This window comes from Equus asinus, chromosome 26 (genome assembly GCF_041296235.1).
Source record: "Equus asinus isolate D_3611 breed Donkey chromosome 26, EquAss-T2T_v2, whole genome shotgun sequence".
NCBI lineage: Eukaryota > Metazoa > Chordata > Mammalia > Perissodactyla > Equidae > Equus > Equus asinus.
Window position 1 is genome coordinate 39,278,957 of NC_091815.1, and position 24,628 is coordinate 39,303,584.

Sequence of the window (24,628 nt, forward strand, 5' to 3'; positions counted from 1 at the left end):
AGCAGCTTGGCCTGCCCCTGCCTAGCAGGGAGACTCAGCAAGTGCCTGGCTGACTTGCCCTGGCTTGCCTGGCTGGGTATTGGGAAGGTTGGCTTTCTGCACTGGGGTTAGTTGTAGCTTGGTTCCCCAGGACCTGTGTTGTCTAGGCAGAGTGTTCTTAAACGTTTTTTTCTATGACTTTTTTTTTTTTTTGGAAGATTAGCCCTGAGCTAACATCTGCCACCAATCCTTTTCTTTTTGCTGAGGAAGACCGGCCCTGACCTAAGATCTGTGCCCATCTCCCTCTACTTTATATGTGGGATGCCTGCCATAGCATGGCTTGATAAGCAGTGCGTAGGTCTGCACCCGGATCTGAACTGGTGAACCCTGCCCCGAAGCTGAACGTGTGAACTTAACTGCTACACCATCAGGCTGGCCCCTTAAACTCCCCCCCTCGTTTTTTTTCCTTTTCCCCAAAGCTCCCCAGGACATAGTTGTATGTTCTAGTTGTGAGTGCCTCTGGTTGTGGCATGTGGGACCCCGCCTCAGCGAGGCTTGATGAGCCGTGCCACGTCTACACCCAGGATCCGAACAGGTGAAACCCTGGGCCGCGAAAGCAGAGTGCGCGAACTTAACCACTCAGCCGCTGGGCTGGCTCCTCTTAAACTTTTTTTTAAATGATGATCCATTGTAAGAAACATTTTATGTGGCAACCCAGTATACAGATAAGGCAAAGTATATGTGAAACAAAAGTTTAAAGTTACCTCTGCCATGTGCAGGTCACTGATATGATTTTGTTTTAAACTGCCAGTTCCATCCTACCACTCTACTGAATTCTCTGCTCATGAACTTGGAGTTCGAAAACACCGATCTAGGCCAGGCGCCTCCCCCTGGACGTTTTGACCCAGGCTGCGATTTGTTTGTAATGTGAGCAGGTAGGAGAGGAGCGTGGCCACAGCTTTCTAAGTGGGGCAGCCACTTAGCTTTCCCTTCTGCAGGGTTAAAGCCGTGCTCTCACAAGGGCAGGGAACAACTCCAGAGCGCAGGTGCTACTGGTGAACTGGAGGCGGCGAGACAGGTGGAGCAGAGCCCGAAGCTGAGCAAACATCTGCCTTCTCAATGCCTTTTCCTTGCGCGTCAGTTCTGTGCCAGGCACTGTGCTGGGCCTCATTTCTTCTTCCGACCTTTTGGGCGGAAGAACAAATCAGTCGTCTCCACTCCCCATAGAGGAAAAGCCTCCCACTCTCTGACCTCATAAAACACTACCAGTGCCCGGATTTTGCCCCCTGACTGGCCAGCGGCTGGGCTGAGCGTTTCGCTCGGGAGTGTTATATCGTTGCATCCTCACAACGAACATAAAAGCGATTATCATCTCCCCACTTTACAGGTAAGTAAACTGAGGCTGGGGAGGAGAAGGAGTGGCCAGGACTGGATCTAGGTCCAACTGTTCCAAAGCCAAGTCTTATTCACTAACACGGGGGTGCTGGGGGCGGTTCTAGGCCCCTATTTTCAGGGAAGGCTAACTCTCACTTCCCATGATGCTGGAAATCCTGGGGTCTTGTCTGCTGCCGTGTGGGAGATGGAGCGGGATGCTGGCTCCACACCGGCCAGTTCCCAGGGTATCGTTTAACGGGATTCTTTCCGTGCTTCAACTTTCCTGCCTGTCTCTTGCATTCCCCCGCCTCTCTGGGGCTCTACTCGGAGCGTCGCCAACCACCGGGGGGGTGGGGGGGGTACCCCGGAGCCGCTGCTCTCCAGGAATTGGGAATTTCGTGACGTTCCCTGCCCGGGCTTTGCGGAGGGCGGGGGGAGTGCTGCAAGGGGCCATGGCGCAAGTGCGGCCCCGACCTCCGCCGCAAACGGCAGGCCTCACCTGGGGCCGGGGACTCCTGAAGAGGCGCGCCCACTGGCGGACCGGCGAGCGCTGGCGTCCTGGCCGGCCCTGCCGCCCTGCCGCCCCGCCGCTCCGCCCCGTGGCTCGCCGCCCCTGCCGCCCCGCCCACCCGCGGGTGGGTGGGCGCTTCCCTCCGCTCCCCGCGACACTTTGCAGACGCTCCCCGGCGCCGGGAATGGGCGCCGCTGCCGCCGTCGGTCCCCGGGCCGGATTCCGCGCGCGGGTGGGTGAGCACCGCCCCGGCCCCTCGGACCCCAGGCACCCGCGGGCGGGGGTGGAGGGAGTGGGACGCGTTTGCGCTCTCGGCCTGATGCATAGCCCGCTGGGACCCCTTGCCACCATCACTCCCCCTCCCACTCGTGGGACAAAGGGCGGGGGCGGAGGGCGCATCCCCACGCGTGACCGCCCCTCCCTGCACTGCGCACGCGCCCAGTTCCCCCACCACGGGGGAGGGGTGGGTGCTGCTGGCCCACGCGAGTGCGGGGGAGGGGCGCCTGTGGGTGGGGAAGGAACCGCGCGTGGCCTGGACCCCCACCCTAGGCGTGGAAGTTGGGGCAGTCTCTACCCCTCTCGTTCCTTTTGGCCCCGAGGTGACCCGTGATCAGGACCCGTCCCATTCAGGCCACGATGTCCCTGCTCTGTCGACCCCACGGGGAACCTAGCCCCCTCATTCCGTAAGAGTCTAAGAGTTCAGAACCCCAGCTGTCCTCCCTCAGTCCTGAGGAGTCTGGGTCCCCCACTCCATCAGGCCCAGGAGTCCCGGTCCTCAGCATCTCTCCCCTCCTCCTGAGTGGGGTACTATCTCCCCGGGGATGTCCCCAAGGAGTCCATCTGTGGCTGCTGTTTTTGTCTAGTGCCCCTGAGGCGCTCATCTGCCCGGGTCCGCTGGAGGTTGCACCATGAATGACCGAAACGGCCGGAGGAGGACACGTGAGGAAGCTGGGACCCTGGCCCACCCTTGGTCCCACAGCTGCTCCCCCCATTCCTGCCCTTTCCTCTCCAGGGCTGGGGTTGCGGGCTGGTCTAAGGGGCCCGGGGACTTCCCTGCGGTGACCCCTGGCCTCTCCTCTCCAGTGAAGAAGGACAATGAGGCCTTCGAGATCTCCATCCCCTTCGACGAGACACCCCACCTAGACCCACAGATCTTTTACAGTCTGAGTCCTTCTCGGGGAAACTTCGAGGGTGAGCTGGGGTGCGGGCACGGAGGGATTCAAGTCAGCTGGGGTGCAGGGCCCTCGAGGCTTGGGGTGTGACCAGGGTCCCCGCTGTCCCTAGAGCCCCCGGAGGCCGCATCCCCACCAGTGGCCCTGATGAACGGCGTCAGGGCCCAGCTGCACATGGCCCTGGAGAGGAACTCGTGGCTGCAGAAGCGCATCGAGGACCTGGAGGAGGAGAGGGACTTCTTGCGGTGTCAGCTGGACAAGTTCATCTCCTCTGCCCGCATGGATGCAGGTGAGGGCTCTAGATGAGCAGTCCCCTCCCCTCTCACTCCTGGGTCCTGGCACCCAGCTCCCACCCTTCTTGGGGACATGGGAACTTTCTCACCCACACAGTCATCCTTCGTTGGCTCAGTGGGGACATGGCATCTTTACCCTATGGCCGTCTGCAGGACCTCAAGCCCAGCTTCCTTCCTGCTCGATTCCTGCTTCTGCTGAGGACCCTGTGCCCCACGAGTCGGTGTACTTTAAACACTAGGCATCCCCTTCCCCGGACTATCAGGGCTTTCCTTTGCCAAATCTTTTGCTGGTGTTTTGGACAGTGCAACCTCTAGTCTCCCCCTCCTGGTCTTCAGCCCCTGGCTGGCTCCCTCGAAATCCTGCATCCCTCTCTGTGAATTCAGGTGAAAGCCTGGGCAAGGGACCTGCATTTTTTTCACTCTCTCTGTTATTGGGGACCCCTCTGCTCTGGAACCACCCCTAGCTTGGGTTGCTGGGACCTGATGGGAACCTACCCAGGATGGTCAGGCCCAGGGTCCTCTGGACTTTCTCAGTGGGAGCCCCAACACCAGACCTCCCCCAACCCACCTTATAGAGTCCTGGCCAGAGCCATAGCTGCTCCCTCTGTCTGGCTGAAGGCTGGCACCTGCCCTTCTCAGTCCCCTAGACCCAGAGCCTGAGATTTCTCTCAGGGTATGAATGTCTGCCTCAACCTCCACTGCCTCCCAGGTTTCTAGAGTCTACTCTTCTGGAGGTCCTACTGGGTGCCCAGAAAACCTCCCCTCCACTGTGGGAACCCCACATAATCACAGGCTCTCTCAAGGTCCCTGGTTCTGTCTTGGTCCACTCAGTCCCTCCCGCAGAGCTCTTGCCACTAAGTTTAGGAGTCAGCTGAGTGTCCTCAACCCATCCCCATCTCAACCTCCACCCCTGAATCCCAGCTGAGTGTGCCGTATTCAGCCATCTCGGCAGGGACCTCAGTATCTATACTGTACTTCGTGCTCATCTGTTTCCTTAGGGGCCCCCCTTCCTGAGGACCTGTGTGACATGATGTCCATCCCCACCTTGCAGACAGACCTCTTGCCGCCTCCTCCCTCCTGTTCCCTCAGTTTATATGTGTACGTGTGTCTCTCCCCACCTCTCTCCAGAGGACCACTGCCGAGTGAAGCCTGGGCCCCGGCGGGTTGAGGGGGACAGCCGGGGTGGGGCCGGGGGTGAGGCCTCGGACCCTGAGTCAGCCGCCTCCTCGCTCAGCGGAGCATCTGAAGAAGGCAGTAACGTGGAGAGGAAGAGGCAGAAGCAGAAGGGAGGTGCTGGCCGGAGGCGCTTCGGGAAGCCCAAGGCCCGGGAGAGGCAGCGGGGTGAGCGAGGCACAGGAGGTGGGGGCTCCAAGGGTCTGGGCCCGGGCTTGCTGTGTGGCCTCTGCAGAGGCCCTACCTACTCCTCCCCAAGCCTCAGTCTCGCCATCTGTAAACAGATCAGACTCTGTCCCAGTCTCCATGTGCGGGCCTCTCCTAGTCTTTACATTCTGGTCCACCCTCACCAGGGGTCTGCTTGAGCTTCCTGACCCTCAGGTTCCTGTTAGGAGGGGAGGCGTGATGGCTCAGGTGGGCTGGGAGCTCGCCCCTTAACCCACCCTCTCCTCCATGTTCCCTCCTCCTCTCTGGGCCCTGCCTGCTCCAATTTCCACTGGTCCACTTTTGTCTACATTTCTCCCACCTCCTTCGACAATTTCTCCTGCTTTCCTCCTGTTTTCCATTTTGTTCTCCGGGCTCTTCTCTGCTCTTCCCGTCTGTCTTCCTTGTGCTTATCTTCCCTGTCTCCATCCCTGTCCTATGTGGGGGCCCCTCACTTCACCTCTGTCTCATCCTCCACATCTGCCCTCCCATTCATGTCCTGTTTCCTCCACATCTGCCGCCCCATGTCTGTCTGCATCTCTCTGCGTGTCTCTATCTATCCTCCTATGTCTCTCTGTCCCCCCATGTCTGTCTCTCTATGCCCCACCCTTGGGCCTGCAGTGAAGGACGCAGATGGTGTCCTCTGCCGTTATAAGAAGATCCTGGGCACCTTCCAGAAGCTGAAGAGCATGTCTCGGGCCTTTGAGCACCACCGCGTGGACCGCAACACAGTGGCGCTGACCACACCCATCGCCGAGCTGCTTATCGTGGCCCCAGAAAAGCTGGCGGAGGTGGGCGAGTTCGACCCCTCCAAGGAGCGTCTGCTCGAGTACTCGCGCCGCTGCTTCCTAGCCCTGGACGACGAGACCCTCAAGAAGGTGCAGGCCCTCAAGAAGAGCAAGCTGCTGCTTCCCATCACCTACCGCTTCAAGCGGTGATCCCCGACCTGGCCGGGACACGCCCGCCGGCCCCCCACTCCGCTCCCTCCGGTGCACGGGCGAGCGTGTGCATGAGTGTTGTGCCCCTCGCGACCGTCTCGCGGGTGGGCGGCGTGTGCCTCTCTTCCTCCTCCTGCACCTCCACTGCACCCCACGTCCCTTGTATATACACGTGCCCTCCTTGCCTCCCACATCCCGAGCATCCTCACCTTCCTCCGCATTCCCTGGGTTGGGGCTGGGGTGGGGGGTGGGGGTGTCTCACTTAGCTAGGCTCCCGGGAGCCACTGCCCAGGGGCCGGTTTCTGTCCCTTCCTAAACACGGGCACCCCTCCCACTTGAGCTGCACCGTCCTGCCCTTACTGGGCCCGTCCTCCTGGGGAAAGTGCGGGACTATGCGGGGCGGGGGCTCCGTACACACCCCGCCTCCGCCCCAGCCCCGAGCAGAGGCCGGCCCGCCCAGCCTGGAGCTCCCCACCCGCGCTCCGGACCGCCCCGCGTCCACGTGAGAGAGAGAGTTATTCAGAGAATTTAAATTAAAAAGAGACGATAAAATTTGGAATAAACTAGGCCCCCGCCTCTTCCTGGGAAGGGGTGGCCGTTGCCGCGGAGACGGGGGTCTCGGGGGTTGCAGGGAGCGCGCGGTCAGGCGGGAAACGGGTAGGTTGGTAGACAGGGTGTAATTAGCCCCCAGGAAGCAGGGGTGGGAGCGGGAGAAGCAGCTATGCCCCGGGGAACTCGCAGGGGCAGAGCTCTGGAAGAGGCGTGAACTCTACCCGGTGGGCTATCTGAACTCTCGAGCGGAGGGACTCAATGACCTCTAAAGGAGGCGGCCACCTGGGAGGGAAAGCAGCACATCTCCGGGCGGAGGTTTTCACCCGCCCGCCAGGAGGCGGTAATGCGAGATTATCAGTCTTCCGGAAGTGCCTCCTACGTCGCCTGCTGCGCCTGCGCGGCTAGAGGGGAGCGGGCGCGCTTACGCGGTTGCTACGGCGACCAAGAGGGCAGCCTTGCTTAACCGTCGGGAACGCAGTACCTTCCCTGGAGGAAGGGAGAGTCTCGCGCACGCGCGCTGGGGGCTCTGAAACCCGCCTCCCTTCCGGAACACCCAGAAATCGCGCCTCAGATTGACCTCTACGCAGGCGCAAAGTCCGTCTCGCGCCCCTCCGCTTCCACCCTGCGCAGGCGCACAAAGCCGCGCTGGCAACCTCCGCTGCGGCCGCGCGCACCTTTCACCCCGCTGGCTGCTTTTGTCTCGCGCAACCTTCCTGGGCCCTCCGCGAGATCGGCCCTTCTTTTCCTCCACACTCCCCACCCGGAGAGCCAGGTGCTGAGAGCCGGGACCCCTCCCCTTCCCCGTATTCCTTCCCCTGACCCACCTCACCTCCGTCCTCCCTCCCTTTTCGGTTCCCGAAGCCGGAAGGAGCCGAAGTGCTGACGGAAAAAGCCGAAGCTGTCTCCCGTGAGTGAGGCCTTCCCGAAGCGGTGGCGGAAGAAGCCGAAGTTCTCCGGGGAGGGAGGAGAGAGCGAGTGCAATCTCCGGAAAGAGCCGAAGCTTGGAATCGAGTTTAATCTCTGGGAGGGTCCGAGGGCGAGCGCCGGAAACCTTCGGGAAAGTGCCAAAGTCCGGGACGATTAGGATTGTCGGAAGTAGCTGATTGCTTGGGCAGGGCCGAAGGAGAAGAGCAGGGAGAATCTGCGGAAGCTGCCGAAGACTGGGACGGTTTGAATTGTTGGAAGAAGCCGAACTCTTGGGGGAGGGCTGAGCGCCAAGGAACGCGAGGACCTACGGAAACACCCGAACGTTGAGGAGCTAATTTCCGAAAAGTTACGAAAGCCTTCGAAGCCGGCGAAATCCTCACTTCGGGTGTTTTCGGAAGCAGCCGAAGTTGCCGCTCCCAACTCCTTCCTCTACGGTCCGGAAACAGCCGACGCGTTTCGGAGCCGGCTCTGGGGGGAGGGCGGGCGGGTGGGGAGAGGGGCGGAGCCGGGGCGGGGCGGGCGGGAGGCCCGGGCTTGATTAGGTAGGAGGCGGCGGAGCGCCGGCGGCGGCCGGAAGTAGCCGAAGCGAGCGGCGGAAGTAGCCGAAGCGGCCGGAGCGGGCGGGCGGCAAGGCGAGGCGAGAGCTGCACAGGGCCCTACGCGGCCGCCTCAGCATGTCGGACTTCGACGAGTTCGAGCGGCAGCTCAACGAGAATAAGCAAGGTGAGGGCGCCGGGGGCGCGGGGCGGCGGGCGGTGCGGCTCTTGGCTTCCCTTAGCGGCCCCCGCCATTTTTCCCCTCGCTTCCCCCTCCACTCAGGGCCGCGCGGGGGCCCCCCCCGCCCGGCGCGCGCCTCGCTCACGTGACCTCCCGGCGTGCCGCCGCGCGCGGGAGGGGAGGGGGCGGCGGGCGCGGGCCTCGGACGCATGCGCGCCGCGTTCGGTTCTGCGCCCCACGTGGTCCCGGCGGAGGCGACGCGGACCGGACGGGCTTACTGGGCTTCCGCTTGCGGGCTGTTTTTTAATAATCTGGAAAGGAGGTGGTATATACGTTTCGGGTCCCGCAATCCCTCCTTTTTCTCCCGCTGCCTCGGCACTTCCGCTTCCGGCTGGGCCCGCGTCTCTCGTCTCCACGCCCCCTTTGTTCCAAAATGGCGGTTGTGAGCCCCCCCACCCCCCGCCTTCACGTGGGCGCGGGGTTGGCCGGCCTGCTCCCGCGGTCGTCTTTTGCGTTGTGTCCTGCGGACTTGCCTGCCAGGGTCCCCGCCCCGGCTCTTGTCGTGGGGCGCCTCAGGTCAACGCGTGCGACGCGCGGGTTTCCTCCTCAAAGAGGGACGTCTCGTGTCTTTTTAAAGTGCGCCTCCCACGCGCGTGCATCCTCGTTGCACGTGGGCTTTGTCGGCCCCAATAATTGCAATATGGAGTGTTTGTCCGCATCCTGCCCCAACTGGAGACAGACCTCCTCTCCTGTCGCATCCCAAACTGGGGGCCCCTGAGCTCAGCCTCTTAAATCTTCTCAACGTGGACATGGGGAAACAGGCTTGGAGCGAGTAGGGACCGTTTCTGTTGGGTATCGTAGGGGAGGGTGAGGGGCAAGCAGTCCTCAGGGGATGCCGAGTCAGCGCCGGGCCGTGCTGGTGCCGATCAGTATGCAGGCTGCAAGGTTTTCAGAACTTGGAGAGTCGTTAGACAGTTGAAAAATCTTTCTTGTCTCCCTATTTGGGTTTGAGGGTGAAGAAACTTAGGCCTAGGGAAGGGAAGGGGAGGCGCTTGAGGAGGGCTGAATGAGGGGCGCAGCAATTATTTTGAAGCAGCCTAGAGTTGGGTTGGGGGCGGCTGAATGAGGGGACCGCGCCCGGGGAAGGAGCCACGTGGACTGCGTGCCCGCGGCGTGTGTCTGCGTTTAGGTGAGGCGCCGCTGACAGCACGGGCTCTGGAGTTGGCGTACTTGCGTTAGATGTCTACTTTGTTGCCTCGTAGCTGTGCTACTTTAATATCTTTATGCCTGTTTCTTTCATCGCTGGGTTGACCGTCATCGTTCTTTTGTTACTGGGTATTTGGAATTAATAAGGATGGTAGCAGTGAAGGTTGCAGTTAAACTCCGAGCGCTTTTCGCTGAGCTCTTTGTATGCTTTTTCTGAGTGGATCTTTATAACAGGTCTGTGAGGCTGGAGTGCTTCTCTTCCTTTTGCGAAGGAGGAAACAGCCTCAGAAAGTTTAAAAACTTTCCCAGGTCTAGTTAGAGCAGAGCTGAGATTAAATGGGGTAACGTATGTAAAGTATGTGGTGTGTGGTTTGGCATACACTAGGTGTCCTATAAGTGCTGTTTTTTGCTGTGAAATCATCCGTGGCGTAGTAAGCTCCTTCTTAGGAAGTAGAGAGGCAAGGCAGGTTCTCGTCTTCTTCAGTGATGGTGTCAGGGTTGGGGAAGGGCAGGGAAAGGTGTTTTTCGGACGTCATTCTGCCAAGTCTTCATACACCTGAGGGGTAGACGTGACTGTCATTTAGAGAAGAGGAAGCCAAGTTTTAAAGATTTGATTGCCTTTGCGTGGTTTTATCCAGTTGGAAAGTGGAAAAGCTGAAACTGACGCTGAGCCCTGGTTGGCTGCAAGGCCACGTTCCACTACCCTGCTCCGCCAGGTGGAGCTGATTGAGCCCTTCCTTGAGGCTTTTGCGGATGTGCTGCCTGGGTGCTCATCCCCGCCGGTACCGGGAGGCCAGACCTTCAGCCCTGGCTCATCTCCTGGGTTTGTGGCGCTGTTTCCACAAGGTGGCCACAGCATTTTGAGCAAGCGAATCTCCTTTCTGTTCTGATCTGTCCAGTGTGGGTGTATGTGGAGGGAGCTCTTGCTTTAGGAGGAAGCCCTTCGCACGTGTTTGTCTCTGTGGACCGGCCTCTTCACCACAGCTCCCCCTGCGTAGTGTATCTGTGTCTGCAGGGAATTAATTTCCTCGCCTGGGTTCTGGGCAACCAGCAGGCATCACTGCTCCCTCCCTGTTGGCTCCTCTCTGCCTGCTTGTCTGTTTTGGAGCCTCAGCAGCAGGAGAGGCTTTTGGGGCTCCCAGCCTGCCCATTTCACAGGTGTGGAGCCAGCGGCCCAAAGCCCCAGGCCAGTTCTCTTCCCCGTGCCCAGTGCCTGTGTGCCTCCCTCCTACTTTACACTGCCTGCCTGGTGGCCGTGCCTTCCTTTTTCCAGTCTTTGATTTACTTTGTGTTTTTTTTTGCCTGCAAGGAGCTAATCCTATTGTTATTAGTGGTTCCAGCCAGACTCTGGAGTTTTCTGCCTGACTCGAGTTCAGGAGTGTGGCCTAGTGTTCAACTGAACTCGCTGATGTGATAGGATGAACGTTTGGGATTCACCATTTCCTTGCTTTTTGGCCTTGGGCCAGTCATGTGACCACCCTGCGCCTCAGTTTCTCTTTTTGTTCATGAGCTCCCAGGGAGTTTTCTCCAGGATTAAGTACAAGTGAAGCTATTTGGCATGGTGTCAGGAGGTGTCCCAGTGTTTGCTATTAGGTTTTTACCTATTCTAAAGTGTGTGTTTTTCCTGGATTTTTAGTGACTCTGGAATTGAGATTTGTTTACAGAAAGTTCGTATTTAATTGCTTTAGAAAAACAAGACAAGACACTATGGTTGAGGCTGAAGTCCACTTGGACGTTCTCTTTTTGTGGCCTCTTCCACCTCCTGTCCCCAGACACATGGTAGAGTCTGTAGGTATGTTAACACGTGCCTGACGGGGAGTTGAGGAGTCAGTGGTGGCTTTGAACCAAGGAAATAGAGTGCAGTGCAGTGCCCCAGTTCTTGGTTTAGCCTGCACCTCCTTCACAGGCTGAAAGGTCTGTTGGTGACCCCAGGGTCTGTGGTTTTGCTGGCAAAGTTGTGCTCCGTTCCTAGGTACTGCCCCCAGGCCAGTGAGGGGCTTGAAGGGTGACTGGAGGCTGGTCTAGAGGCTGGCCGAGAGCTCTTGGAGAAAGCCCTGACCCCAGTCCCTGTGTGCTTGCCTTTGAGAGAGTGAGCTGGCAGGATGGGGGCGGGGTTTGGGATTTGGGTCTGGGTGGGGCACTGGGCGGGGCATCTCCCCCCATTCCAAATTCAGAAAGAGGGACCTCTGGGGAAGGTGTTCTGCATTATTCACCCAGTTGGGAAGGTACGGGTTGGGTTTCCCTGCTTCTTGGGGATGTGAGATCCTGCCTGGCACCTGACGGTGGTGGGGCTATGGGTGCCAGCTGGTTGAGGAGGTCTTTCCTAAGGGGTCACTGAGTCCCTTCAGGAAAACATCATTGGGTCTCTTGATTCCCCAGCCTCTAGCCCTGCCCCTCTCAGGGACGACCCTGGGGTCAGGCCCCTCAGCCCTCGAGGGGGACCAGGAGCCAGCCTCCTCTGTCTTCTCTGGCTCCCCAGCTCCTCCTGAGCATCCTCAGGTATCTTACACCCCGGGGGCATTTCCAGGCCCTGTCCCCTCAGGTAACCAGCTCCCGTCCCCCTGGTGCCCCAGGGTCCTTGGACTCACTTATGGACCCAGGAAGCCTGCTCTCTCCCCTCCTCCATCGAATCCCGTCCCCTTGGGGGTGGACTCCCTGGGGCTTGGGTCATAGCCACCAGTGTGAGGGTGGGCTGGGCCGGGTCATCCCTCAGCTCATCCTCCTGCCCCCCGACCCTTGTCCAGAGCGGGACAAGGAGAACCGGCACCGAAAGCGCAGCCACAGCCGCTCTCGAAGCCGAGACCGCAAGCGTCGGAGCCGGAGCCGGGACCGGCGAAACCGGGACCAGAGGAGCGCCTCTCGAGATAGGCGGCGAAGAAGGTACCAGGGCTCAGGGACCCTGGCTGGGCACGGATGGGGGTGGGCCAGCCTGGGAGGGGAGCAGTGGGGGTGTCCCTGTGCTTAGACTGTGTGCCGACTGCGTCCCTGGGCCTCTCTGGTTTCTCTCTTTGTGTGTGTCTAGGGGAGGGATTTGCTGCTTGTCTGTCTTGAATTCAGGTTTTTCCCTGTTTGGGGGGTTTCCTATAGTTTTTGGTCGGTTGTTGCTGTTGAGTGTGGAGACAGTGTTGATTCTGTCTGTCTTCGTGAGGGGCTCCCCCCTTCCCTGACTCTGAGGGCCGTTTCTTCTTTTCCACTCTCTTTCTCTGTGGTTCTCTGTGGGACTGTTTTCAGTGGGATGGGGGGGACGGGCTGTGCACTGCCTCCTGGGAAAAGGGAGTTCTTGGGCAACATTTCTGTCCTGGGCAGCTTTGTGGCTTGGGGGTGTTGGTTTTCTGTTCTTCTTGTGCCTCTTCCCTCCCTCGGCTCCCCTCTCTGTTCCTTCTGCCCCCCTTAGGTGAGGAAGGGTGGGAAGTCCTCCTGCCACCTCCCATCTCAGTGTCTCCAACTAGGAAGTGGTCTGTCTGGTCCTTCCTCCCTTTCTCTTTGTTGAGGTGGGAGGTTTTGGGGGGGGAATGGCAGGGCCGAGGGGGCCTGCTTGCCTCTTGTTTGCCTCGGCCCTGCCCCCGGCCTCAGGGCTCAGTCTGCTTGGGGGGTGTGGTGTGTGGGGGAGTCGAGGGTCCCCAGTCACCCTCCCCATGCCTTTCCCTCCCCCCCCAGCAAACCTTTGACCAGAGGCGCTAAAGAGGAGCACGGTGGACTGATGTGAGCTTCTCTTCCTGTCCCTTCCCCCTGACGTCCACTCCCTTTGCCTCCCTCCCTGCACCCTACCCTGTCCTCGTCCAGCCCTGGCCCGAGCACTGGGGAAGAGATTTCACCTGCCTTGAAACGAGCACCCTACCCCAGGCCTGGGCGTGGCCCTGACCCACATTCTCTCCCTCCTGGAGAGTGCTGAACTACTGGTGGGGAGCCTGGGGGGGCTCATAGGCCCACCTTTGGTCAGACTGAGGTCGCCCTGCCCCCCTCTCCCCTCCCCCTCCCCCAGTCGTTCCCCTCGCCATGAGAAGAAGAAGAAGGTCCGCAAATACTGGGATGTGCCACCGCCCGGCTTCGAGCACATCACGCCCATGCAGTATAAGGCCATGCAAGGTAGGTGCTGGCTGCTGCTCTGTCACTCGTTGTCCTGCACCTGTACTCCTGTACTCGGAGGGAGTAGACTCTCACTGTTGGGGAGGGAGCAGGTGAGGTTTGCACCCTGGGCTCTCTGTGCTCTGCCCTTTTGAAGCCCCCATCGGGGAGTGGGGATGACGCCTCCGTTGGGCTCCTGTCAGGATGCCTGGCTTCTCAGAGGCAGCAGTTCTGGGGGGTGCTGTGGCTGAGCCGGCCCACCTGAGCTTGTCTGTCAGGGATCCGCCCCCCTCCCGTGGATGAGGACAGGGAGCTCTCAGAGTGTGTCGTCTGATCCTGTTCCATTGCTTTTGAAGCTGCGGGTCAGATTCCAGCCACCGCCCTTCTCCCCACCATGACCCCTGACGGTCTGGCTGTGACCCCCACACCGGTACCTGTGGTCGGGAGCCAGATGACCAGACAGGCCCGGCGCCTCTACGTGGGCAACATCCCCTTTGGCATAACTGAGGTACTGCCCTCCCCTGCCCATCCCCTGCCCCTATCCTCTCCCCACTCCCACCCACTCCTCCCCTCCGTTCCCTCCCCGAACCTGCACGGGTCAGACTCTGCTCCTGCAAGACCCCCCCGGCCCCCTCCCAGACGGACCGATGGAGTTGAGCCAGCCAGGGGCCGGGCTGGGGGTGGCCCTCTCCCTCCCTCCCTCTTCCCCTCTCCCGTTTCCCCTCCCCCACCCTCCTCCAGCAACCCAGGGATCAAGCACACACATAACGTACCTACGAATCCGAATCTGAATCCAGAGAGACAGAGAGGGAGACTCGGACACACACACAGACGCACGCTCCCCTCAATTTTTTCTGACACGCCTCTCATTCTCTGCCGCCTGTCCCCATCCTCTCCCACATCCCTCCCATGGTCGCTGCTCTTTTATTTTTGATCGCCCTGACCCCCACCTTCCCCACCGCTCCTCTCCCCTTCCCCTCTCCCCACCCCCTCCCGTGGCACCCCCTGAGAATCCCGAGATCAAAGAGTTGTTTCCATTTCTCTTTAAAGTGAAATATTGTGGGGCTGAGATCCCTCGTAGCAACAAAAAGTTTGCTACCATCGTCGAAGGCAAGTAAGGTCCATTCTGACTTTCTCAACCTGCACTTTGCTACATTTGATAAACCAGCCCCCGGACTCCAGGGCCAGATCCCTCCACATCACTCTTTTCTCCTCCCCTCCCGCCCACCCTCCTCCCTCTTCCTCCGCCCTGCGTCCCTCCGCCCCTCCCCTCTGTCCCTTTGCTCGCCTCTCTGTCCTGCTGCTGCTCCACTTTCCTACCATCTTCCTCTTGTCGCTGCTGGATGTTTCTTTTTCTTGTGTCCTGTCGTCTTGTTTCTTTGGTTTGTGTTTTCTCTTCTCATCGTGGTTTCCCTGCATCTTTCTTGAACACTCTCTCCTTCCCCTGGTTGGGGCCCCTGTGGCTCTTCCCACCCTCCTGTCCTGCCTTCTGGCCCCTGGCTGCCTCTTGCCTCTGCTTCCACCCTGGTTTTCATTTCCTCCTGCTTCTCTTCCTACCGTGGACTCTTGCCCACCGTATTCCCCTGTTCCCGCCCCTCTCCTTCCCTCTCCCATCCCTCCTCCCTCTCCCCTCACCCCCAAACCCCTCTGTGTCTCCCTCTCTCACCCTTCCCCTCCTCTCTCCACCTCCCTTCCCCCGCCCCCCCCGTCTCCTATTCCCTCTGCAGGAGGCCATGATGGACTTCTTCAACGCCCAGATGCGCCTGGGGGGCCTGACTCAGGCCCCTGGCAATCCCGTCTTGGCTGTGCAGATTAACCAGGACAAGAACTTTGCCTTCTTGGAGGTGAGCTGGGTGTTGGGTGGGTCAGGGAGTGTGTGCTGCTCTGGCTCCAGCACCTCGGCAGCAGCCCTTGTTTTCCCTGGGCCCTTCTGTGGTCCCTTCTCCACTGGCTTCCTGTCTAGAGCCCCCCGGGGGGTGGGGGGCTGGACTGGCCACTGACCCTTGCCCTTCACTACCTCCTCCTCTTTCTTCCAGTTCCGCTCAGTGGACGAGACCACCCAGGCCATGGCCTTTGATGGCATCATCTTCCAGGGCCAGTCGCTGAAGATCCGCAGGCCTCATGACTACCAGCCCCTGCCTGGCATGTCGGAGAACCCCTCCGTCTATGTGCCCGGTGAGTGGGGGTCTTGTCCCACCCTCCTCTCTACAGCCCAGCTGGAGCTACTTGGGAAGCAGTGTGAGTGCTTTGGAATGGACACATCTTCTCATCCCAGCCCCCAAACCTTTGGGAGTTGGATGTTCTCCCTACTTGGCAGAGGTGGCACCCGGGGCCCAGAGAGGGTGAACTGTTCTGTGCTTGAAGATGCACGGCTTGTAAGTGGCAGAGCCTTGATCAGACCAAAGATGTTGCGGGAAGTGAGGGGCCCCTGGCTCAGGGACCTGAGGGATCAGTGTGAGCATGTATGTACGTGCGGGTCAGCAGTTTGCTGGGAGAGCTCCTGGTGTGGGGTCTGTCTGACACCTGGATATTCTCTCATTTTTTTGTCTCAGTGCTTCTGTTGACGCCTCTGCTGTTCCTCACAGCTGTGTTCAGTATCATTCTGGGTTGGTAGATAACGTAGTAGAGCTAGGGTCGGCAAGCTTTTTTCTGTCAGGGGCCAGATAGTAAATATGGGCTTTGTGGGCCGTAAGTAGTTGAAATTACTCTATTCTGTGGTTGTAATGTCAAAGCAGCCACAGACAATACCTAAACAAGTGGGTGTGGCCCTGTCTCATATGCCTTAATATTTATGGATACTGACATTTGAGTTTCATCTAAGATTCATGTGTCATGAAATAGCTTTTCCAAAGGCTTGCTGGCTGTGCAGAGACAGGCAGTGGGCCAGACTCGATGTGAAGGCTGTTTGCCGCCCCCTGTGGCCAGCAGATGGGGTGTAAGGATTCGGGCCTCTGAGGCCCTGTTGGAGTGTGGGGAGCACAGTGGGGTTGGAGGAGCCAGTGCTGCTGTAGCTGAGCTGGGAGGCCCAGGTCTCAGGCCTGTGGACTTGTTCTGGGAAAGGCAGAGTGAGCGCTCGTGTGCTCTGGGTGTGGAGGGAGTAAGCCAGGCCCTTGGGGTTAGAGAATGTGGGGTTCTTTGCTGAGGCTTTGCACTGAAGGACACCTTGTAGAAACTGAGTCAACACTTTGCAAAGTGGGGGAATGTAGCGTCACAGGGCAGCACCTTGGGACTCGGTGCTGGGTCCCCAGCTTGTCTCCAGTGCTTTGTGTATAATGGTTTGGGTAAATTCCATGCATATATTTAACTTTTTTCAAAATGGGGTAAGATGCGTAGTGACATTCTTTAAGTGTACAGCCTGATGACTTTTTGTGTTGTGCGTACATCTGTGGGACTATCTCCCAGATCAAGCTACAGAAATTTTCTATTTTTTTCTTTTCTTTTTCTCTTTCTTTTTTAAAGATTGGCACCTGAGCTAACAACTGTTGCCAATCTTTTTTTCCCCCCCTTGCGTTTTTCTCCCAAAATCCCCCCAGTACATAGTTGTATATTTTAGTTGTGGGTCCTTCTAGTTGTGGCATATGGGATGCTGCCTCAACATGGCCTAATGAGTGGTGCCATGTCCGTCCCCAGGATCCGAACCCTGGGCTGTAGAAGTGAAGCCTGCAAACTTAATCACTCGGCCACAGGGCTGGCCCCACAGAACTTTTCTTTGTGCCTTTTCCTAGTAAATTTGATGTGTTTTAATTCATTTTTAATTATGGAAGGAGGCCACCCACTTGCTGATGCTTACTGTGTTAGGCACTGTCCCAGCTGTGCTCTGTGGATCTGTTTATCTTTGTGGATTTGTTTATGTTTGTGACAGTCCTATAGTGTAAGGGTTGGCAAGTGACAACTTGGGAGCCAAATATGGCCTACTGCCTGTTTTTTAAATAAAGGTTTATTGGCACAGCCATGCTTTCTCGTGCATTGTCTAGGCTACTTTTGTGCTGCAGTGGTCAAGTTGAGTAGTGACAGAGACCGTATGGCCCACAAACTGAAAATATTTACTACTTGCCCTTTCCTCAAAAGGTTTGCCACCCACTGCTTGGTAGATACTGTGACCTGAGGCCTGGGATGAGTAATAAGTTGCTCAGGGATGTGATTAGCTGTATTCCCAGCGAGGTATCTTGATGCCTGGAGTCTGGGGGCCTCCTTCCCTGTGGTGCCTCCTACTTGTGGAAGCGGAGGCATTGCAGACACGAAGACAGTTGCTTTCGATCAGTTGCTTTTGGTCATCTTCCCTTAGTTCAGGCTCTTTTCTAGAGGTGGCCGTGATTAAGCAGTAGAAAGATCATTCATTGATCTTCTTGCTTTGGGATTTGCCTATCCAGAGGAGCCTGGGGGTCCAGATTGCCGTGATGGGGTGAATCTTCCTTTTGGGAGGTGGTGGCAGGAAGTGCGATTCTACCAGCAGGTTAAGCATCCTCTGGTGCTACTTTCTCTGTAATAGAGCTAGTGTTTTTCTCCAAGAAAAATCAATTTTATGGCTAGAAGGGAAAAGCATTTGATAAACTGTAACAGACATTTTTGCTGGAAAAGAAACGTTTAAGGAACCTGGAAGACAACTTCCTTACCTGGATAACGGGTGAGGACCTGAAACTGTAAGCGTGCGTCATCCGGAGTCATGAAACCTTAAACATGTTCCTACTGAAGTCAGGCCCAACTGTGCAGTGCCGATGTAGGGTCCTGGTCGGTTCTTTCAAGACCAGATGGAAATTGGGAGCAGGGAGAGCAGGAACTGTCTTTGCGAGTCAGAAAAGCACCATAATCTTTGAATTTGCAAATTCAGCTTATCTCTGAGTGCCCGCCCTGTGCCGAGCTCACCCAGGGTGAGTCTGACTCTGCCTCAGGAGGCTCCTGCCTGTGGGGAGTCGCCCACTCCCTCAATGAGATTGTCCTGGGTCAGGCCCAGTGGTCAGCGCTGGGGGCACAGCAGTGCCCGAGGCAGTCATGGCCCTCCTGCTGAGAAGGAGGTAACTGCTGGCAGAAGAAAAGATTGCTCAGTTGTAGGGGGACCCGGGGAGGGGGGTTCTTTGGAGTTTGAGGGAGGCCTTAGAGCTGAGGATGGGAGGTAGCCCCTCTGGTAGAGAACAGATGTGTGAAGCAGGGAGGAGCCCACTGCCGGTGTGTTGGGGGCTTGCCTCTTGTCAGGAGATGAGAGCGTCAGGGGCTTGATTTTGAGTGCTAAGGCCGACCTGGGTTCCCAATTTGCATTGCCCTTTCCTGGCCGAGTGACCTTAAATAGGTCACTGTCCTCCTCTGCATCAGAGCCAATGTCCACAAAGGGTCTGCAGTCACTGCAGCGGTGACTGAATGCCCCCTGGCACTGGTCCAGGCCCGGCCGCAGGCCTCGTCCCAAGTGTGCACTTGGCGCGGATCGTTCTCATCCATGCGCCCTCTGCACAAGGTGTGAGCATTCTCTCCATTTCCCAGATGAGAACACTGAGGCCCAGGGGAGCCTTCCTCAGTGCTACACCCCAGATTTGAACCCAGGGAGGCTGACTCTGGTCCACTCACTGCCCTGTGCTTCTCTGAGGTGTGGCACAACGAGTACCAGCCCGGGCCCAACTGCCGGGGTTCACCTGTCTCTGCCACTCACCCTCAGGTGATGTAGTCTCTACTGTGTCTTCCTCTGCTTTTGGGCAGAGTAGCAGCACCCCAGCAAAGCCCTTGGCTTGCCGAGAGCTGCCTGTGGACTCAGGTGAGTGTGGGCCCAGAGGAAGGGAGGCTCCTTCTTCTGCCTTTGTGACCTCAGGCTGGTACTCACTCGCTGTGCCTCACTTTACCCCTGTTAGACTGCGCACAGGGCCTTGGAGAGCACTGAGGCAGTAGACTGAATGCGGTGCCTGGCCTGTGGTGAGTGAATGCTAGGTCTGCAGCCCCTGCTCCCTGTGCAGTCCTTCTGCTCATCCCACCTTGGACAGGTGGGGTCACTGGTCTGCAAGCTCCCCCGGCCCCACCCTGATGGGGCTTGACTCTGGCGGTCAGAGCGGCTGGGTTGATGCCAGCGTTCTGCAGGGTGATGAGTGTGGGCTTGAAGGGCTGGGGTGGGTAGTGGGAGAGGGAGCCTCTGATGGGTGCAGTGGCTCAGTGTCTGAGGCTCTTTCCCGTTCCTTGTCTCACCAGTACCTCCCCCAGGGTCAGGAGCAGATTGGGTGGGGCCGCTTGTGCTGTACTGCAGAGCAAGGCAAGGCTGTGTGCCTGGCACTTGACTTTGAACTTGGAAAGTTGGGAGGAGGTCAGGCTGGTTGGGTGGTGGTCCATATTTTCATTGTCTTGTGCCCAGACACCATGCTGGGGCTCTCCGCGGCTCATGCCTGACAGGAAGGTTCCAGGAATTGGATGACATGTTTGCAAACCCTGTGGAGCATTGGGCTGAACCACCTGGCAGGCACATGTTTCTGAATCCAAAGTTCAGTGGAGGGCAGGATTGGGGGCGGATGCATGGTGGTCGTTAAACCCACTCAGCTGACATGACCCTGCTGTACCAGCCCCCGCTGAGCACAGGGGACAGAGTGCTGATTCGGCTGAGCACATCTCAGCCCTCACGGACACCGAACAGCAGACTCCTCCAATGTCACATATGACTGAGGGCAGAGTGTGACTTGCCAGTGTGACTTGCTGGGGTCTGCGTAGCTGTGCCAAGTGCTGGACCATGGAGGGGAAGGACGTAGAGGCTAATGGGGAGACCTGAGTTAGGCAGCAGTGATGGGAGAGGGCTTTGAGTTGAGGCCTGAAGGATGAGGAACGGGGTTGTGTGTCATCGTGACCCCTCACCACTAGGGCCAGAGCCATGTAACCTGTCAAGGTCACACAGTGTAGGTAGCAGGTTGGGTATGAGCTGGGTCTTTGTGGCCCAAGGGCAGGGACTATTGCTGCTGTGCCATGTTGTTATCTGTCACAGCGCGTCCTGACGAATGCTGCTAGAGTGAGACTTGGAGGCTGGGCAGGTTCGGGAGACTCAGTGTGTTCTCTGTCACCCGGCTGCTGTAGCTGGGTGGGTGTGGGGACGGCGGAAACACAGGCCTCTCCCCGCAGATGCACCCCAGGGTTCTTGGTGGTACCATTGTGCTGGAAGTCAAGTCTGTCTGCTCCCTTCTGTCCTCAGGAGTCGTGTCCACTGTGGTCCCAGACTCTGCCCACAAGCTGTTCATCGGGGGCTTACCCAACTACCTAAATGATGACCAGGTAGACCCTCGCCGCCTCCTGGCCCCTTCCCCTCCCCAGCCTTGGCCCAAACAAACCCTGATAGTGTCTCGGCCTGCTGCAGGTAAAAGAGCTGCTGACATCGTTCGGGCCTCTCAAGGCCTTCAACCTGGTCAAGGACAGTGCCACGGGGCTCTCCAAGGGCTACGCCTTCTGTGAGTACGTGGACATCAACGTCACAGATCAGGTGAGCCTGGGCCCCTGATTTTGCCACACCCGCCCTTACCCCACATCCCCGCTTTGTGTCTGTGCTGAGGTCTCCCCTTCTTGGGATGGGCGGGAGGAGGCCGGCTTCAAGCAGGGCCTTGAGTGGGGGACTTGGCCCCTTTCCCTTGGTTCTGGTTCTTTCCAAGCTCTCGCCCATTTGCCTTCCCCTCTCCCCAACCAATGCCCGGCTCTGGGGTATTGTGGCTTGGGGGGAGGTGTTGGGCTCCTGGCTCCTGACCCGCACCTCTCCCCTGCGCCCCTCCACCCCTCGTCCTCCAAACGCAGGCCATTGCGGGGCTGAATGGGATGCAGCTGGGGGATAAGAAACTGCTCGTGCAGAGGGCGAGTGTGGGAGCCAAGAATGCTACGCTGGTGAGCCCCCCGGCACGTCATCTTCCATTGGCTAGAGGGACACCTGGGGGTGGGAAGGGGCTGGTGAGACTGGGGGCAGGTCCTCCTAAGCTGTGCCCCTGGCTTTCTTGGGCAGAGCTGGGAGTGGGCACCTGGGCCTTCAGGGGCAGGGCCCAGGTTTCCTTGGGCCAGCATCTGAGGGAGGGCTGGGCTGGGGAGACGGGTCTTGAGGGAGGGTGGTGTGGGCTGGACCAGGCCCCGTGATGCCCCTGTCCTCCACTGGCCCTACAGAGCACCATCAACCAGACCCCTGTGACCCTGCAAGTGCCGGGCCTGATGAGCTCCCAGGTGCAGATGGGCGGCCACCCGACCGAGGTCTTGTGCCTCATGAACATGGTGCTGCCTGAGGAGCTGCTGGATGACGAGGAGTACGAGGAGATTGTGGAGGACGTGCGTGACGAGTGCAGCAAGTATGGGCTCGTGAAGTCCATTGAGATCCCCCGGCCCGTGGACGGCGTCGAGGTGCCTGGCTGTGGAAAGGTGTGTGTCTGTTCTCTACCCCCGCCTCTCTCTTGCTCTCTTGCTGTCTTTCTTGTGTGTGTATATGTGTGTCTCCCCTGCCCCCCACCTTTCTCTCTCTCTTGCTGTCTTTTTCTCGCTCTCCCTCACATACTCTCACACACCCTACTACTCTAGCCCAGAGAAGCGTGTGGCCCTTCGGTGGCCCAGGGCATGTGGTGAGGGCTGGGGAGTGCAGTGCTGTTGTGGCTCAGGACTTGGTCTCTATATCAAGGCAACTTTGGTTCAAAACCTGGCTCTGTTATGTGATCTCGTGCAAGTGTTTTGGCCTTGCCTGTGGAGTGGGGAGGAAAGTGCTAAAAGTAGTCACCACAATAAACCCACTTGTGTCTCCTGGGTGCTACACTCTTTGCTAAGCTCACCTGTGTTACCCCTGAACTCTCACAGCAGCTCCCAGAGCCCCTCCTCTGAGGACAGGGGCCACACGATCAGGTGTCTGATTCTTGTGGTCTGATTTCCGAGTGTACTGCGTCCTGTCACGTCCAAGCACTGTGCCAGCTGTAAGCACCGTGCACCACCCTTCGGGAAGCAGGGAGCATGCGTGACTTGAGTTTACTGGTCCTCTCACCCAGTGAATCTGCAGGATGCTTTTCCTGTTCTCAAGCAGGCAAGGTCCTGCGACTGGTGTTGTTAGAGACTTGGACGCTGCATTAGGCAGTAGCAGGGAAGGGAGCAGGATTGTTCTGGTCACTTTTTAGATAGGATGGTCAAAGTCAAGGTCAATAGGTGGCATTAAGCAGGCTCAAGTGATGCCCAGTTAGCCCAGCAGGCAGATGGGGACCTGGGCAGAGGGTGCAGCCAGCGCAGAGCCTGGTGTGTTTGAGGACAGTGAGGAGGCTGTTGTAGGGAGGCTTGTAGGTAGAGTGGAGAAAAGCAGAGAGTAGTAGGCGGTGAGGTCGGGGGCTGTGGCCTGGTGCGGCAGGTCTTCTAGAAAGAATGTCAGGTGTTCTTTTGAGTGAGGAGGGTGGGAAGCCTTTGAGAGGCATCAAGTGTGGTTGAATGCCTGACACTCAGAGATGGTCCCTAGAAGATGGACAGGAGTGGGCGTGGAGTGTACAGCAGGGACTTAATGTGGCCCTGCAGAGCTGGGACCTGCAGGCTGGGGATTTGGACGGGGCCGAGAGGCAACGGCCATGTGATCTCTAGAGCTTTGGGAACCACCAGCTTGCTATCAGCTGGGTCAAAGATGGTGACCTGACGTAAAGCAAAGCAGGAGGATGGAGAGAAGTGGATGGATATGGGAGTCAATCAGCCTGAAGTGCCCAGGCAGTGGCGGTGCATTTGGGTATGCCATGCGAGGGAGGGAGGAGTCAGATAGGTGCGCTGACTTTGGGCGTTGGTGACTGGGCGGAAACGGCAGGTGAGAAGCAAGGGAGACATGGTCACTGTTGAGGTTCTGGCTTTGAGGTCCTGAGACAGCCCAGCAGAGATGTGTAGGAAACAGTGACCTGGACAGAGCCGCATTCCAAGCTTGGGGTCTGATAAAACTCGGGCATCATTGACACACTGATCCCGGTTTGGATGTCAGGCTGGATGAGCTTGCTTGGGGAGCAGTGGAAAGGGTGTCATGTGGGGGGCAGAGGATGGGAGGTGGAGGGCAGGCAGTGTTTCCTCTTGCCTGCTCTTCACTGTGGGGTCGTGGAAACACATCGTCCCTGACATGTCAGTTTTGTTTAGTGCTCTCGTCAGCACTAGAGTGGAGTCTGGCTCATGTAGGGGCTGAGTAAAAAGTTGTAGGAAGAACTAACAGAAAGACCCTGCCTGGTCTCTCGGATCAGCTTACCTGTTTTGTGTTTAAACTGGATTATCATTCTTTTCAAGTGTACTTTAGAGAGAAACTACCCTAGTGACGTAGTAGTATTGGAGCATGTCATTTAAGTTGTATTGAAGCACACACAGCAGTGCTGTAGTGCCCCAGCACCCACGTTCAAGTGACCAATATCTTGTTCTTCATTTGTGTTAGCTTCCCCTTTTTTTTTCTGCCTAAATAATTTAAAGCCTATCTCATGTATTATATTTCATGTGAGATACTTGTGTGTTTCTCTCCTGTGGGGTGGCTCAACACAAGTGACCCCTCTCCTCTGGGGAGCTTGCCCCTGTTTCCTGTGGCTCTTGACTCAAGCCTCCCTCTGCTGTTTTCTCACTCTCCACGCCTCTGCATGTCTGCTCTGTGCTCTCTGGTTCCTTGATCCTGGCGTTATGTTGGAGTAAATGTCCCCAAACCTGTGGTGAAGCCCTCTTTCCCTTGCTCTTACTCCACAGGAGTTCTGGGTTTGGGTAGATGCTGGCTGGGTGCTGAGTGAGCCAGCTCATCTTTGGAGGTGGAGAGGCCACCTTGCCTTCACAACCTGCCTCTTGCTCCCACAGATCTTCGTGGAGTTCACCTCTGTGTTTGACTGCCAGAAAGCCATGCAGGGCCTGACGGGTCGCAAGTTCGCCAACAGAGTGGTTGTCACAAAATACTGTGACCCCGACTCTTACCACCGCCGGGACTTCTGGTAGAGGCCGTGGGGGAGGGCGGGGGCAGGGCTGGTGAGGGCTTCTCCCCCTCCCGCCCCCCCTCTTTTCCCCCTCTGAAGACGATGGGCAGAGGAGTGACAGCCGAATGACAGCCGGCAGCAACTGGAATGGCAGCAATTAAGGGTGGGGGGGTGGGGGTAGGGATTTGGGGTGGGGAGGGGATTGGGGAAGTGCGCACACAGGCCCACACAGACACACGCACCCACAGACACAGAGGGAAGGGGTCAGGATGGGGAGGGGGTGCACAGCAGGGTGGGGTAGGACCCCCATAGCCCCTCTCCAGAACAGCCTCTTCTTCTCCCTTATACCCCTTTTTTCTTCCCCTTCCCCACCATAGAAACATAGCGTGTTTATATTTTATGGCCAAACTTTTGAATTTTGTTGTCCGGTCCCCGGTGCCCTGCCGCCTCCTTTTCCAGGACCACAGCTCCTGTCCTCTTGGTCTCTGGTCCTCTCTCCGGTCCCCTCACTGGTTTCTTATGTAGTCGATTCTCTCCCTTAGTCTTCCCGGACCCGCCCCCAGCCCTGTGGCCCCTGTCCCTCTCCTACTCTGTGGCAGTTTCATATTTGCTAAGACGAATTTGCTCATTAAACATTTTGTTGTATTTTACTTTA

General features: G+C 58.0%; 2 protein-coding genes and 1 long non-coding RNA gene across 6 annotated transcripts; 2 read left to right on the plus strand and 1 right to left on the minus strand.

Annotated features, from left to right (window-relative positions):
• Positions 1–872: 872 nt before the first annotated feature.
• On the minus strand, positions 873–7,663 carry LOC123281155 (uncharacterized). Its single transcript, XR_006520433.2, has 2 exons — positions 7,026–7,663; positions 873–1,163 (listed from the first exon to the last, which is right to left on the minus strand). It is a non-coding gene; the product is annotated as an uncharacterized lncRNA (long non-coding RNA).
• CCDC106 (coiled-coil domain containing 106) lies at positions 1,825–6,209 on the plus strand. Of its 3 annotated transcripts, XM_070499166.1 has the most exons (7): positions 2,060–2,100; positions 2,464–2,547; positions 2,728–2,803; positions 2,948–3,055; positions 3,149–3,325; positions 4,458–4,670; positions 5,328–6,201. In XM_070499166.1, the coding sequence occupies exons 3-7, from the start codon at positions 2,773–2,775 to the stop codon at positions 5,642–5,644; spliced, it is 846 nt and encodes a 281-aa protein (XP_070355267.1). In that variant the 5' UTR covers positions 2,060–2,100; positions 2,464–2,547; positions 2,728–2,772; the 3' UTR covers positions 5,645–6,201. The 3 variants fall into 3 exon arrangements, with proteins under 3 accessions (XP_014712175.1, XP_014712176.1, XP_070355267.1); XM_014856689.3 differs by lacking the exon at positions 2,464–2,547 and having other exon boundaries at positions 1,825–2,096; positions 5,328–6,209; XM_014856690.3 differs by lacking the exon at positions 2,464–2,547 and having other exon boundaries at positions 1,968–2,100.
• Positions 7,664–7,705: 42 nt separating the features above from the next.
• Positions 7,706–24,623, plus strand: U2AF2 (U2 small nuclear RNA auxiliary factor 2). 2 transcript variants are annotated; one of them, XM_044759568.2, is made up of 12 exons: positions 7,706–7,846; positions 11,791–11,926; positions 12,704–12,748; positions 13,029–13,132; positions 13,468–13,619; positions 14,839–14,955; positions 15,148–15,286; positions 20,259–20,338; positions 20,421–20,543; positions 20,849–20,947; positions 21,206–21,454; positions 23,861–24,623. In XM_044759568.2, the coding sequence occupies exons 1-12, from the start codon at positions 7,798–7,800 to the stop codon at positions 23,993–23,995; spliced, it is 1,428 nt and encodes a 475-aa protein (XP_044615503.1). In that variant the 5' UTR covers positions 7,706–7,797; the 3' UTR covers positions 23,996–24,623. The 2 variants fall into 2 exon arrangements, with proteins under 2 accessions (XP_044615503.1, XP_044615504.1); XM_044759569.2 differs by having other exon boundaries at positions 20,849–20,935.
• Positions 24,624–24,628: the final 5 nt, after the last annotated feature.

What these genes read in the sequence shown, in the direction of transcription:
- CCDC106 (XM_014856689.3), top strand. Translation starts at nt 2,773, where the DNA reads ATGAATGACCGAAACGGCCGGAGGAGGACAC. An exon ending in AAACGGCCGGAGGAGGACAC is followed by an intron (nt 2,804 to 2,947) that starts GTGAGGAAGCTG and finishes TCTCCTCTCCAG; the next exon opens with TGAAGAAGGACAATGAGGCC. An exon ending in CTCTGCCCGCATGGATGCAG is followed by an intron (nt 3,326 to 4,457) that starts GTGAGGGCTCTA and finishes ACCTCTCTCCAG; the next exon opens with AGGACCACTGCCGAGTGAAG.
- U2AF2 (XM_044759568.2), top strand. Translation starts at nt 7,798, where the DNA reads ATGTCGGACTTCGACGAGTTCGAGCGGCAGCTCAACGAGAATAAGCAA. An exon ending in TCCCCTTTGGCATAACTGAG is followed by an intron (nt 13,620 to 14,838) that starts GTACTGCCCTCC and finishes TTCCCTCTGCAG; the next exon opens with GAGGCCATGATGGACTTCTT. An exon ending in AGGTGCCTGGCTGTGGAAAG is followed by an intron (nt 21,455 to 23,860) that starts GTGTGTGTCTGT and finishes TTGCTCCCACAG; the next exon opens with ATCTTCGTGGAGTTCACCTC.